The sequence below is a fragment of the Oncorhynchus mykiss genome, chromosome 20 (genome assembly GCF_057628025.1).
Source record: "Oncorhynchus mykiss isolate SJ-2025 chromosome 20, ASM5762802v1, whole genome shotgun sequence".
Classification (NCBI taxonomy): domain Eukaryota; kingdom Metazoa; phylum Chordata; class Actinopteri; order Salmoniformes; family Salmonidae; genus Oncorhynchus; species Oncorhynchus mykiss.
In genome coordinates this window covers 43875725-43889946 of record NC_143041.1, presented here as the reverse complement: position 1 = coordinate 43889946, position 14222 = coordinate 43875725, and the positions used below count along the sequence as shown (strand labels likewise).

At 41.4% G+C, this 14222-nt stretch overlaps 1 protein-coding gene across 4 annotated transcripts in view; it reads right to left on the bottom strand.

The window, feature by feature from the left end:
- Positions 1–14222, bottom strand: part of LOC110499546 (histone acetyltransferase KAT6B) — a 106225-nt gene that overhangs the window by 11819 nt on the left and 80184 nt on the right. For all 4 annotated transcript variants that reach the window (XM_090213109.1, XM_090213110.1, XM_036956330.2 and 1 more), the window contains exons 13-14: positions 13330–13561; positions 5010–5169 (exon numbers count right to left, since the gene is read on the bottom strand). In XM_090213109.1, coding sequence (XP_090069235.1) covers positions 5010–5169; positions 13330–13561 — 392 coding nt within the window. The remainder of the gene's footprint in view (positions 1–5009; positions 5170–13329; positions 13562–14222) is intronic.

Here is a 14222-nt window from a genome sequence, read left to right as displayed (position 1 = left end):
TAGGGCTTTGATATTGAACACTGTACCTGTTGGGTAGGGCTTTGATATTGAGCACTGCTGTACCTATTGGGTAGGGCTTTGATATTGAGCACTGCTGTACCTGTTGGGTAGGGCTTTGATATTGAGCACTGCTGTACCTGTTGGGTAGGGCTTTGATATTGAGCACTGTACCTGTTGGGTAGGGCTTTGATATTGAGCACTGCTGTACCTATTGGGTAGGGCTTTGATATTGAGCACTGCTGTACCTGTTGGGTAGGGCTTTGATATTGAGCACTGTACCTGTTGGGTAGGGCTTTGATATTGAACACTGCTGTACCTATTGGGTAGGGCTTTGATATTGAACACTGTACCTGTTGGGTAGGGCTTTGATATTGAGCACTGCTGTACCTATTGGGTAGGGCTTTGATATTGAACACTGTACCTGTTGGGTAGGGCTTTGATATTGAACACTGTACCTGTTGGGTAGGGCTTTGATATTGAACACTGTACCTGTTGGGTAGGGCTTTGATATTGAGCACTGCTGTACCTGTTGGGTAGGGCTTTGATATTGAGCACTGTACCTGTTGGGTAGGGCTTTGATATTGAGCACTGTACCTGTTGGGTAGGGCTTTGATATTGAACACTGTACCTGTTGGGTAGGGCTTTGATATTGAGCACTGCTGTACCTGTTGGGTAGGGCTTTGATATTGAACACTGTACCTGTTGGGTAGGGCTTTGATATTGAACACTGTACCTGTTGGGTAGGGCTTTGATATTGAACACTGTACCTGTTGGGTAGGGCTTTGATATTGAGCACTGCTGTACCTATTGGGTAGGGCTTTGATATTGAGCACTGCTGTACCTGTTGGGTAGGGCTTTGATATTGAGCACTGCTGTACCTGTTGGGTAGGGCTTTGATATTGAGCACTGTACCTGTTGGGTAGGGCTTTGATATTGAGCACTGCTGTACCTATTGGGTAGGGCTTTGATATTGAGCACTGCTGTACCTGTTGGGTAGGGCTTTGATATTGAGCACTGTACCTGTTGGGTAGGGCTTTGATATTGAACACTGCTGTACCTATTGGGTAGGGCTTTGATATTGAACACTGTACCTGTTGGGTAGGGCTTTGATATTGAGCACTGCTGTACCTATTGGGTAGGGCTTTGATATTGAACACTGTACCTGTTGGGTAGGGCTTTGATATTGAACACTGTACCTGTTGGGTAGGGCTTTGATATTGAACACTGTACCTGTTGGGTAGGGCTTTGATATTGAACACTGTACCTGTTGGGTAGGGCTTTGATATTGAACGCTGCTGTACCTGTTGGGTAGGGCTTTGATATTGAACACTGTACCTGTTGGGTAGGGCTTTGATATTGAGCACTGCTGTACCTGTTGGGTAGGGCTTTGATATTGAGCACTGCTGTACCTGTTGGGTAGGGCTTTGATATACACTACTGTACCTGTTGGGTAGGGCTTTGATATTGAACACTGTACCTGTTGGGTAGGGCTTTGATATTGAACACTGTACCTGTTGGGTAGGGCTTTGATATTGAACACTGCTTTACCTGTTGGGTAGGGCTTTGATATTGAACACTGTACCTGTTGGGTAGGGCTGTGATATTGAACACTGCTGTACCTGTTGGGTAGGGCTTTGATATTGAACACTGTACCTGTTGGGTAGGGCTTTGATATTGAACACTGTACCTGTTGGGTAGGGCTTTGATATTGAACACTGTACCTGTTGGGTAGGGCTTTGATATTGAACGCTGCTGTACCTGTTGGGTAGGGCTTTGATATTGAACACTGTACCTGTTGGGTAGGGCTTTGATATTGAGCACTGCTGTACCTGTTGGGTAGGGCTTTGATATTGAGCACTGCTGTACCTGTTGGGTAGGGCTTTGATATACACTACTGTACCTGTTGGGTAGGGCTTTGATATTGAACACTGTACCTGTTGGGTAGGGCTTTGATATTGAACACTGTACCTGTTGGGTAGGGCTTTGATATTGAACACTGCTTTACCTGTTGGGTAGGGCTTTGATATTGAACACTGTACCTGTTGGGTAGGGCTGTGATATTGAACACTGCTGTACCTGTTGGGTAGGGCTTTGATATTGAACACTGTACCTGTTGGGTAGGGCTTTGATATTGAGCACTGCTGTACCTATTGGGTAGGGCTTTGATATTGAGCACTGCTGTACCTGTTGGGTAGGGCTTTGATATTGAGCACTGCTGTACCTGTTGGGTAGGGCTTTGATATTGAGCACTGTACCTGTTGGGTAGGGCTTTGATATTGAGCACTGCTGTACCTATTGGGTAGGGCTTTGATATTGAGCACTGCTGTACCTGTTGGGTAGGGCTTTGATATTGAGCACTGTACCTGTTGGGTAGGGCTTTGATATTGAACACTGCTGTACCTATTGGGTAGGGCTTTGATATTGAACACTGTACCTGTTGGGTAGGGCTTTGATATTGAGCACTGCTGTACCTATTGGGTAGGGCTTTGATATTGAACACTGTACCTGTTGGGTAGGGCTTTGATATTGAACACTGTACCTGTTGGGTAGGGCTTTGATATTGAACACTGTACCTGTTGGGTAGGGCTTTGATATTGAGCACTGCTGTACCTGTTGGGTAGGGCTTTGATATTGAGCACTGTCCCTGTTGGGTAGGGCTTTGATATTGAGCACTGTACCTGTTGGGTAGGGCTTTGATATTGAACACTGTACCTGTTGGGTAGGGCTTTGATATTGAGCACTGCTGTACCTGTTGGGTAGGGCTTTGATATTGAACACTGTACCTGTTGGGTAGGGCTTTGATATTGAACACTGTACCTGTTGGGTAGGGCTTTGATATTGAACACTGTACCTGTTGGGTAGGGCTTTGATATTGAGCACTGCTGTACCTATTGGGTAGGGCTTTGATATTGAGCACTGCTGTACCTGTTGGGTAGGGCTTTGATATTGAGCACTGCTGTACCTGTTGGGTAGGGCTTTGATATTGAGCACTGTACCTGTTGGGTAGGGCTTTGATATTGAGCACTGCTGTACCTATTGGGTAGGGCTTTGATATTGAGCACTGCTGTACCTGTTGGGTAGGGCTTTGATATTGAGCACTGTACCTGTTGGGTAGGGCTTTGATATTGAACACTGCTGTACCTATTGGGTAGGGCTTTGATATTGAACACTGTACCTGTTGGGTAGGGCTTTGATATTGAGCACTGCTGTACCTATTGGGTAGGGCTTTGATATTGAACACTGTACCTGTTGGGTAGGGCTTTGATATTGAACACTGTACCTGTTGGGTAGGGCTTTGATATTGAACACTGTACCTGTTGGGTAGGGCTTTGATATTGAACACTGTACCTGTTGGGTAGGGCTTTGATATTGAACGCTGCTGTACCTGTTGGGTAGGGCTTTGATATTGAACACTGTACCTGTTGGGTAGGGCTTTGATATTGAGCACTGCTGTACCTGTTGGGTAGGGCTTTGATATTGAGCACTGCTGTACCTGTTGGGTAGGGCTTTGATATACACTACTGTACCTGTTGGGTAGGGCTTTGATATTGAACACTGTACCTGTTGGGTAGGGCTTTGATATTGAACACTGTACCTGTTGGGTAGGGCTTTGATATTGAACACTGCTTTACCTGTTGGGTAGGGCTTTGATATTGAACACTGTACCTGTTGGGTAGGGCTGTGATATTGAACACTGCTGTACCTGTTGGGTAGGGCTTTGATATTGAACACTGTACCTGTTGGGTAGGGCTTTGATATTGAACACTGTACCTGTTGGGTAGGGCTTTGATATTGAACACTGTACCTGTTGGGTAGGGCTTTGATATTGAGCACTGCTGTACCTGTTGGGTAGGGCTTTGATATTGAACACTGTACCTGTTGGGTAGGGCTTTGATATTGAGCACTGTACCTGTTGGGTAGGGCTTTGATATTGAACACTGTACCTGTTGGGTAGGGCTTTGATATTGAGCACTGCTGTACCTGTTGGGTAGGGCTTTGATATTGAGCACTGTACCTGTTGGGTAGGGCTTTGATATTGAGCACTGCTGTACCTGTTGGGTAGGGCTTTGATATTGAGCACTGCTGCACCTGTTGGGTAGGGCTTTGATATTGAACGCTGCTGTACCTGTTGGGTAGGGCTTTGATATCGAACACTGTACCTGTTGGGTAGGGCTTTGATATTGAACACTGTACCTGTTGGGTAGGGCTTTGATATTGAACACTGTACCTGTTGGGTAGGGCTTTGATATTGAACGCTGCTGTACCTGTTGGGTAGGGCTTTGATATCGAACACTGTACCTGTTGGGTAGGGCTTTGATATTGAACACTGCTTTACCTGTTGGGTAGGGCTTTGATATTGAACGCTGCTGTACCTGTTGGGTAGGGCTTTGCACGTTAAGCATTTCACTATACGCGTGGCAAACAAACACAATCTGAATTAACATCATGACATTTCAATCACCATGATGATGACGTGATTAGACTGCCTCTTCTTGTTGATTGGGTGTGTGTGTGTGTGTGTCAAAGCAGAGGAAGAATTTGCTGTTAAGCAACCATGGAGAGATTGCATTTCATGGAATATTTAGTACTATTAATTATGTAGTGAACTGATTTGGGGCAATTTTGCACCACATTAAATGTCTAGTGACAGTGAACAGGCTTTGCCCATTAATGTCCTTGGTTTGAACTCTGAAAGCTAACCAAACAATACATTTAACAGACTGTAAGGGGGGGGTAGAATGATCACACAGCCTCAGCTGAAGATACTGACTAAGCCTATAGAACTAGAGCAGAGATACTGGGTGTGCAGGGTTTTGTACCAGCCCAGCACAAACACCTAATTTACCTAATCATGTTCTAGACCAGACTGAAGACCGTGATTAGTTGATTGTTTGACTGGGGTTTTAGTGATGAGCTGAAACAACAAAAACACTGCATATCCATTAGCTCTTGAGGAGCAAAGTGGAATAACACTGTGTATATGTGGTGTGAGTCTTCACGAGACTTACATCCATCTCAGCCTCTCTCTCCTCCTCAGACAGGACAGAGTTGAGGGCCACAGCGGGGGTCCAGTGCAGGGCGTCAGGGTCGACCTGGTTCAGCCTGGGGGTGACTCGCAGCTTCTCCATGTGTCTCTGGATCAATCGCTCTCTTCGGATCACCACAAACCTAGAGTAATAAATCAACAGGATAAAATCAATCAATCTATACTGATTCACTACATCAGGGCAGTCCAACCCTCTTTCTGGAGAGCTACGGTCCTGTGGGTTTTCAGTCCAACCCTCTTTCTGGAGAACTACGGTCCTGTGGGTTTTCAGTCCAACCCTCTTCCTGGAGATCTACCGTCCTGAGGGTTTTCAGTTCAACCCTAATTTAACACACCTGATTATACTAATTAGCTGCTCAACAAGACCTTAACTAGCTGAATCAGAACTGCTAAATTAGGGTTGGACTGAAAACCTACAGGACGGTAGATCTCCAGGAAGAGGGTTGGACAGCCCTGGTCTACATGGATCACAGATTCACTACATGGAGCAACAGATCTTGAGGAAAATCTGCTCCAGAGTGCTCAGGACCTCAGACTGGGGCAAAGGTTCTCCTTCCAACAGGACAACGACCCTAAGTACACAGCCAAGATAACGCAGGAGTGGCTTCGGGACAAGTCTCTGAATGTCCTTGAGTGGCCCAGCCAGAGCCCGGACTTGAACCCAATCGAACATCAGTGGAGAGAACTGAAAATAGCTGTGCAGCGACGCTTCCCATCCAACCTGACAGAGCTTGAGAGGATATGCAGAGAAGAATGGGAGAAACTCCACAAATACAGATGTGCCAAGCTTGTAGCGTCATACCCAAGAAGACTTGAGGCTGTAATCGCTGCCAAAGGTGCTTCAACAAAGTACTGAGTAAAGGGTCTGAATATACCTACGTAAACGTGACATTTCAGATGTACATTTTTTTAATTTTCAAAAAATTAGCAAACATTACTAAACACCTGTTTCTGCTTTGTCATTATGGGATATTGTGTGTAGATTGATGAGGGAAAAAATTATTTAATCCACTTTAGAATAAGTCTGTAATGTAACAAAATGTGGAAAAAGTCAAGGGGTCTGAATACTTTCCAAATGCACTGTACATACACACAAATATCATACCCCCAAGACATGCTAACCTCTCACCATTACAATAACAGGGGAGGTTAGCATTTTATATCATACCCCCAAGACATGCTAACCTCTCACCATTACAATAACAGGGGAGGTTAGCATTTTAGATCATACCCCCAAAACATGCTAACCCCTCACCATTACCAATAATTAGGAGAGGTTAGCATTTTATATCATACCCCTAAAACATGCTAACCTCTCACCATTACAATAACAAAGGGAGGTTAGCAGTTTTCTGGGGGTAAGATATTTGTGCATCTGTAACTTTCTCAAAATGATTCATGATTCATTCAGGAAATATATGATATTCCTGTTTACAATAAAAGTGATTATAAAATGACACATTACATTATTTACCTTTCATTTCTATTGGGCGCAAAATAATCTGAAACACAACCAAATGCATCCAACAGAGTTGATGTGATCATCGTGTGCTATGAATGAGGCCAAATACTACACTTTTGACTAGCACATCTACCATGCCTTCAGAAAGTATTCACACCCCTTGACCTGTTCTACATTTTGTTGTGTTACAAAGTGGAATTATAATGGATATGTCATTTGTTTGTCAACGATCTACCAACAAAACTCTGTCAAAGTGGAAGAAAAATTCTAACATTTGTGGGGAAAAAAAACAGCATAAAAAAATTCAAACAGTAATATAAAGTATATTGATTAGATTAGTATTCAACCTCATGAGTCAATACATGTTAGAATCACATTTGGCAGCGATTACACCTGCATTGCTTGCTGTTTGGGGTTTTAGGCTGGGTTTCTGTGCAGCACTTTGAGATATCAGCTGATGTAAGAAGGGCTATATAAATACATTTGATTTGAATAAAGCTGTGAGTCTTTCTGGGTAAATCTCGACAGCTTTCCAAGCCTGGATTGTGCAACATTTGCCCATTGTCTTTTAAAAATTCTTCCAAGATCTGTCAAATTGGTTGTTTAATCATCGTTGCTAGACAACCATTTACAGGTAAATGACAGCCAAAAGGTCTTTCCATAGATGTTCATTCAGATTTAAATTCAAAACTGTAACTCGGCCACTTTGGAACAATCACGGTCTTCTTAGTAAGCAACTCTAGTGCGGATTTGGCCTTGTGTTTTAGGTTATTGTCCTGCTGAAAGATGGATTTACTCTACAAGTGTCTGGTGGAATGCCGACAACCAGGTTTCCTACTAGGATTTTGCCTGTGCTTTAGTTCCATTCAGTTTATTTTTTTTATCCTGAAAAACTTCCCAGTCCTTAACAATTACAAGCATACCCATAACATGCCACCACCATGCTTGAAAATATGGAGAGTGGTACTCAGTAATTGGTTGTATTGGATTTGCCCCAAACATAACACTTTGTATTCAAGACAAAAAGTTAATTGCTTTGTCACATTTGTTGCAGTATTACTTTAATACCTTGTTGCAAACAGGATACATGTTTTGGACAATTTTATTCTGTACAGGCTTCCTTATTTTCACTATGTCAGTTAGGTTATTATTGTGGTGTAACTAAAATGTTGTTGATCCATCCTCAGTTTGTAATATCACAGCCATTAAATTCTGCAACTGTTTTAAAGTCACCTTTGGCCTCATGGTGAAATCCCTGAGTGATTTCCTTCCTCTCCGGCAACTGCGTTAGGAAGTATCTTTGTATTGTAATTAATAACTTCACCGTGCTCAAAGGGATGTTCAATGTCTGCTTTTCTTTACCCATCTACCAACAGCTGCCCTTCTTTGTGAGGTACTGGAATACTTCCCTGGTCTTTGTGGTTGAATCTGTGTTTGAAATCCAGTGATTGACTGAGGGACCTTACAGATAATTGTATGTGTAGGGTTCAGAGATGGGGTAGTAATTCAAAAATAATGTTAAACACTATTATTGCACACAGAGTGAGTCCATGCAACTTAAGCACATTTTTACTCCTGAATGTATTTGATCTTGCCATAAAAAATAAAAAAAGGGTTTGAATACTTAAGAGACATTTTCAAAAAACATAATTCCACTTTGAGTCATTGTGTGTGACAGAAAACATAATTCCACTTTGAGTCATTGTGTGTGACAGAAAACATAATTCCACTTTGAGTCATTGTGTGTGACAGAAAACATAATTCCACTTTGAGTCATTGTGTGTGACAGAAAACATAATTCCACTTTGAGTCATTGTGTGTGACAGAAAACATAATTCCACTTTGAGTCATTGTGTGTGACAGAAAACATAATTCCACTTTGAGTCATTGTGTGTGACAAAAAACAAATCTAAATGTAATCCATTTGAAATTCACGCTGTAACAACAAAATGTGTTAAAAGTTAAAGGGGTGTGAACACTTTCTGAAGTGAATTTGTCCCAATACTTTTTGGTCCCTTAAAATGGGGGGTGACTATGTAACCCCTCAGAAACAGCCTAAAAAAAATTAAAGCTGAGAGTTTGCACTTTAACCTTTAACCTCATCATCACTGTGTCATTTCACATCCAAAGTGCTGGTGTACAGAGCACAAACAACAACAAAAAATGGTTACTCTTCAAATACTTTTGGAGCTCACTGCACTGCCCATATTGTCTTTTCACACACCATCAAATACATATATTTATATCCCGGACTCTGGCACCTTCTAATATTTCTATATTCCATTATTTATTTATTTTTTAGATTTTGCGTGTATTGTTGTAAATTGTTAAGATATTACTGTACTGTTGGCGCTACAGTAGGAACACAAGCATTTCGCTACACCCGCAATAACATCTGCTAAGTATGTTGTATGTGACCAATAACATTTTATTTGATCCTATGTCAGCGCAGAAACGTGGTAATTAACTACAATGACCATAATCCATTGGGCCAGTTTTTTTCCGGCTCGGACAGAGACGGGTCAGAGAGAAAAAGCGACGTTTCAATCTCGTCAAAATCTGTCAATAATAAGACCAATGCGTTTCTATGGGCTTATATCGGACCTGACAAACAATGGAATATTTTCTATGTTCTGGCTTCGGAATTCCCATTAACCCCCTAAGATCCGTTTACTGAAACGTTGATTAATGTGCACTGTCCCTGTAAAAAATAAAATAACCTCCAACTCAAGGTCGATGTCCGCGCCACTGCGGAAATCTAATTCGCATAATATAAACATCTGTATCGTAATCAGTCAGTTTAAAGGGATATCTGTTTTTTAGCCTTGGATGCATCTCAATCCACCGCATGTCGCACGTTTGAAAGGTGACAGAGTTAGAGCGGTGTTTGAAAGGTGACAGAGTTAGAGCGGTGTTTGAAAGGTGACAGAGTTAGAGCGGTGTTTGAAAGGTGACAGAGTTAGAGCGGTGTTTGAAAGGTGACAGAGTTAGAGCGGTGTTTGAAAGGTGACAGAGTTAGAGCGGTGTTTGTCCGACCACGAGACAACCCGAAAAAAATTGGTCTTCTCACGAAATCGTCGATACCGTCTGAACGGTTTGGTCGAACCAAAACGACCTGAAAAAGTACTTAATCGCCCAGCACTAGTTTTAAAGATAATTTACAGCCATGGCTTATGTCATGTTATTTTGCAAATTCGAACAAAATCAATGTGGGCCCCACGCCATGACATTTATTTAATGTTTGATTCTCCCCGACTGTAGTTTATATTTTGGTGATTGTTAGTTCTCAAAGACAGAGTTATTTAAATATATATCGGTACAGACAGACAAACAGACAGACAGACAGACAGACAGATCTACTCGTACAGACAGACAGACAGACGGATCTACTCGGACAGACAGACAGACAGACAGACCTACTCGGACAGACAGACAGACAGACAGACAGACGGATCTACTCGGACAGACAGACAGACAAGACAGACAGACAGACAGACAGACAGACGGATCTACTCAGACAGACAGACAGACGGATCTACTCAGACAGACAGACAGATGGACCTACTCAGACAGACAGACAGACAGACAGACGGATCTACTCGGACAGACAGACAGACTTTTCTAAATACTTTATATATGGTTTTAATCATTTAAGTTTACACTGAACATGTTTCACCATCCCATTAAAAAAAAAATATATTTAAATGATTTTTAAAAAAATCATATACTCTGGAGTGGCCCACTAATACAGGGGAAACACTGAGTATATTCTGATTACCACAAACCTAGAGTAATAATCAGCAAGATCGATCAATCAATCAATCAATCTATTCCGATTACCACAAACCTAGAGTAATAATCAGCAAGATCGATCAATCAATCAATCAATCTATTCCGATTACCACAAACCTAGAGTAATAATCAGCAAGATCGATCAATCAATCAATCTATTCCGATTACCACAAACCTAGAGTAATAATCAGCAAGATCGATCAATCAATCAGTCTATTCCGATTACCACAAACCTAGAGTAATAATCAGCAAGATCGATCAATCAATCAATCTATTCCGATTACCACAAACCTAGAGTAATAATCAGCAAGATCAATCAATCAATCAATCTATTCCGATTACCACAAACCTAGAGTAATAATCAGCAAGATCGATCAATCAATCAATCAATCTATTCCGATTACCACAAACCTAGAGTAATAATCAGCAAGATCGATCAATCAATCAATCAATCTATTCTGATTACCACAAACCTAGAGTAATAATCAGCAAGATCGATCAATCAATCAATCTATTCTGATTACCACAAACCTAGAGTAATAATCAGCAAGATCGATCAATCAATCAATCAATCTATTCCGATTACCACAAACCTAGAGTAATAATCAGCAAGATCGATCAATCAATCAATCAATCTATTCCGATTACCACAAACCTAGAGTAATAATCAGCAAGATCGATCAATCAATCAATCAATCTATTCCGATTACCACAAACCTAGAGTAATAATCAGCAAGATCAATCAATCAATCAATCTATTCTGATTACCACAAACCTAGAGTAATAATCAGCAAGATCGATCAATCAATCAGTCTATTCCGATTACCACAAACCTAGAGTAATAATCAGCAAGATCAATCAATCAATCAATCTATTCTGATTACCACAAACCTAGAGTAATAATCAGCAAGATCGATCAATCAATCAATCAATCTATTCCGATTACCACAAACCTAGAGTAATAATCAGCAAGATCGATCAATCAATCAATCTATTCCGATTACCACAAACCTAGAGTAATAATCAGCAAGATCGATCAATCAATCAGTCTATTCTGATTACCACAAACCTAGAGTAATAATCAGCAAGATCGATCAATCAATCAGTCTATTCTGATTACCACAAACCTAGAGTAATAATCAGCAAGATCGATCAATCAATCAATCTATTCTGATTACCACAAACCTAGAGTAATAATCAGCAAGATCGATCAATCAATCAATCTATTCCGATTACCACAAACCTAGAGTAATAATCAGCAAGATCGATCAATCAATCAATCTATTCCGATTACCACAAACCTAGAGTAATAATCAGCAAGATCGATCAATCAATCAATCTATTCTGATTACCACAAACCTAGAGTAATAATCAGCAAGATCAATCAATCAATCAGTCTATTCCGATTACCACAAACCTAGAGTAATAATCAGCAAGATCAATCAATCAATCAATCTATTCCGATTACCACAAACCTAGAGTAATAATCAGCAAGATCGATCAATCAATCAATCTATTCTGATTACCACAAACCTAGAGTAATAATCAGCAAGATCAATCAATCAATCAATCTATTCCGATTACCACAAACCTAGAGTAATAATCAGCAAGATCGATCAATCAATCAATCTATTCTGATTACCACAAACCTAGAGTAATAATCAGCAAGATCGATCAATCAATCAGTCTATTCCGATTACCACAAACCTAGAGTAATAATCAGCAAGATCGATCAATCAATCAATCTATTCTGATTACCACAAACCTAGAGTAATAATCAGCAAGATCGATCAATCAATCAGTCTATTCCGATTACCACAAACCTAGAGTAATAATCAGCAAGATCGATCAATCAATCAGTCTATTCTGATTACCACAAACCTAGAGTAATAATCAGCAAGATCGATCAATCAATCAATCTATTCTGATTACCACAAACCTAGAGTAATAATCAGCAAGATCGATCAATCAATCAATCTATTCTGATTACCACAAACCTAGAGTAATAATCAGCAAGATCGATCAATCAATCAGTCTATTCCGATTACCACAAACCTAGAGAGGAGCAATCATAAACTGTCAAAAAGCACCAGCTTTCAAAAATATTTTTCAGTTATGCAACTGAACATCAATCGATATCTTCTGATCACAACAAAGCTAGACAGAAATCATACACCAATTAATCAAACAATATATCTTTTTTTTTTTTAAATATTAGCAATTGTCAGTAAGTACTGTCAAAGTGCTTAAACAGTAAACCAATAACAAAAAAGACCATCTGTATGAGAATAAATCCATGATGCATGGCATCCATAAAGCTGAAACAGAGGATTCTCATGATGGAATAGCAGCAGGTGCTCTTCTGTCGGTCTGTCACTTGACCAGACTCTGTCAACATTTTGCTGCATTAATGGAGACCACGTTCAAAACAACCGACAGACAGACAGGTGTCAGAAAGGAGGGAACACGTGCAGACAGACAGACCGACAGACAGACAGACAGGTGTCAGAAAGGAGGGAACACGTGCAGACAGACAGACAGACAGGTGTCAGAAAGGAGGGAACACGTGCAGACAGACAGACAGACAGACAGGTGTCAGAAAGGAGGGAACACGTGCAGACAGACAGACAGACAGACAGGTGTCAGAAAGGAGGGAACACGTGCAGACAGACAGACAGACAGACAGGTGTCAGAAAGGAGGGAACACGTGCAGACAGACAGACAGACAGACAGGTGTCAGAAAGGAGGGAACACGTGCAGACAGACAGACAGACAGACAGGTGTCAGAAAGGAGGGAACACGTGCAGACAGACAGACAGACAGACAGGTGTCAGAAAGGAGGGAACACGTGCTGACAGACAGACAGACAGACAGGTGTCAGAAAGGAGGGAACACGTGCTGACAGACAGACAGACAGACAGAGACACACAGACAGAGACACACAAACAGACAGACAGACACAAACAGACGGACACAAACAGACGGACACACACAGACAGACAGAGCAAGTGTGTGAGTTAAGACTGACCTGCCGTCCTGTCTGTCAATCATGCGGAGGTTGTGGAGAGTAGCAGTAATGTCATGTGGGCACATCCCAGTGGCCTTGCTGATTCCTTTAATGCTGATGTGTTTATCTGGCTGCTTATAGAGGTACTCCACCATGACACTTTTCCAATATGCCAGGTAGGATAAGCGACCCAGATCTGACAGAGGCTTCTCTGGGGAGCCAGCTTGTCCTTCCTGCCTCGTGAGAAGGTAACCTGAAACAGACACATTATAATAAAACAACATGGCGTGAGAAGATGACGACATAACATGGAAAAGACGCAGTAGCTGACCTAAAATGACCTATTATAACAAAACAACATGGCGTGAGAAGATGACGACATAACATGGAAAAGACGCAGTAGCTGACCTAAAATGACCTATTATAACAAAACAACATGGCGTGAGAAGATGACGACATAACATGGAAAAGACGCAGTAGCTGACCTAAAATGACCTATTATAACAAAACAACATGGCGTGAGAAGATGACGACATAACATGGAAAAGACGCAGTAGCTGACCTAAAATGACCTATTATAACAAAACAACAATTTTTGTGAGACGGTAGGTAACCTAAAAAAAAGACACATTCAAATGATGTGTGGGCCCCTCTGGCCCCCACTCACAGGGGTTTCTTCTCTCTTCAACTGTTGTCCTTACCTCGATGTTGAGCTCCCCATCTCTCCTTGCCCTAGATCCACAGTGACTAGCCTAATTTATCAGGAACCGAGACTCGACTGTTGCTCTCTACCTACTTCCTTAGAAATATAATAATGATAGTGGACAGACAAGACACTTTCTGTAATTCCCCTCGTCACTGCAATAATACACACACTCTCCATCATCCTAACCAACAACAAGTTATTACTACTA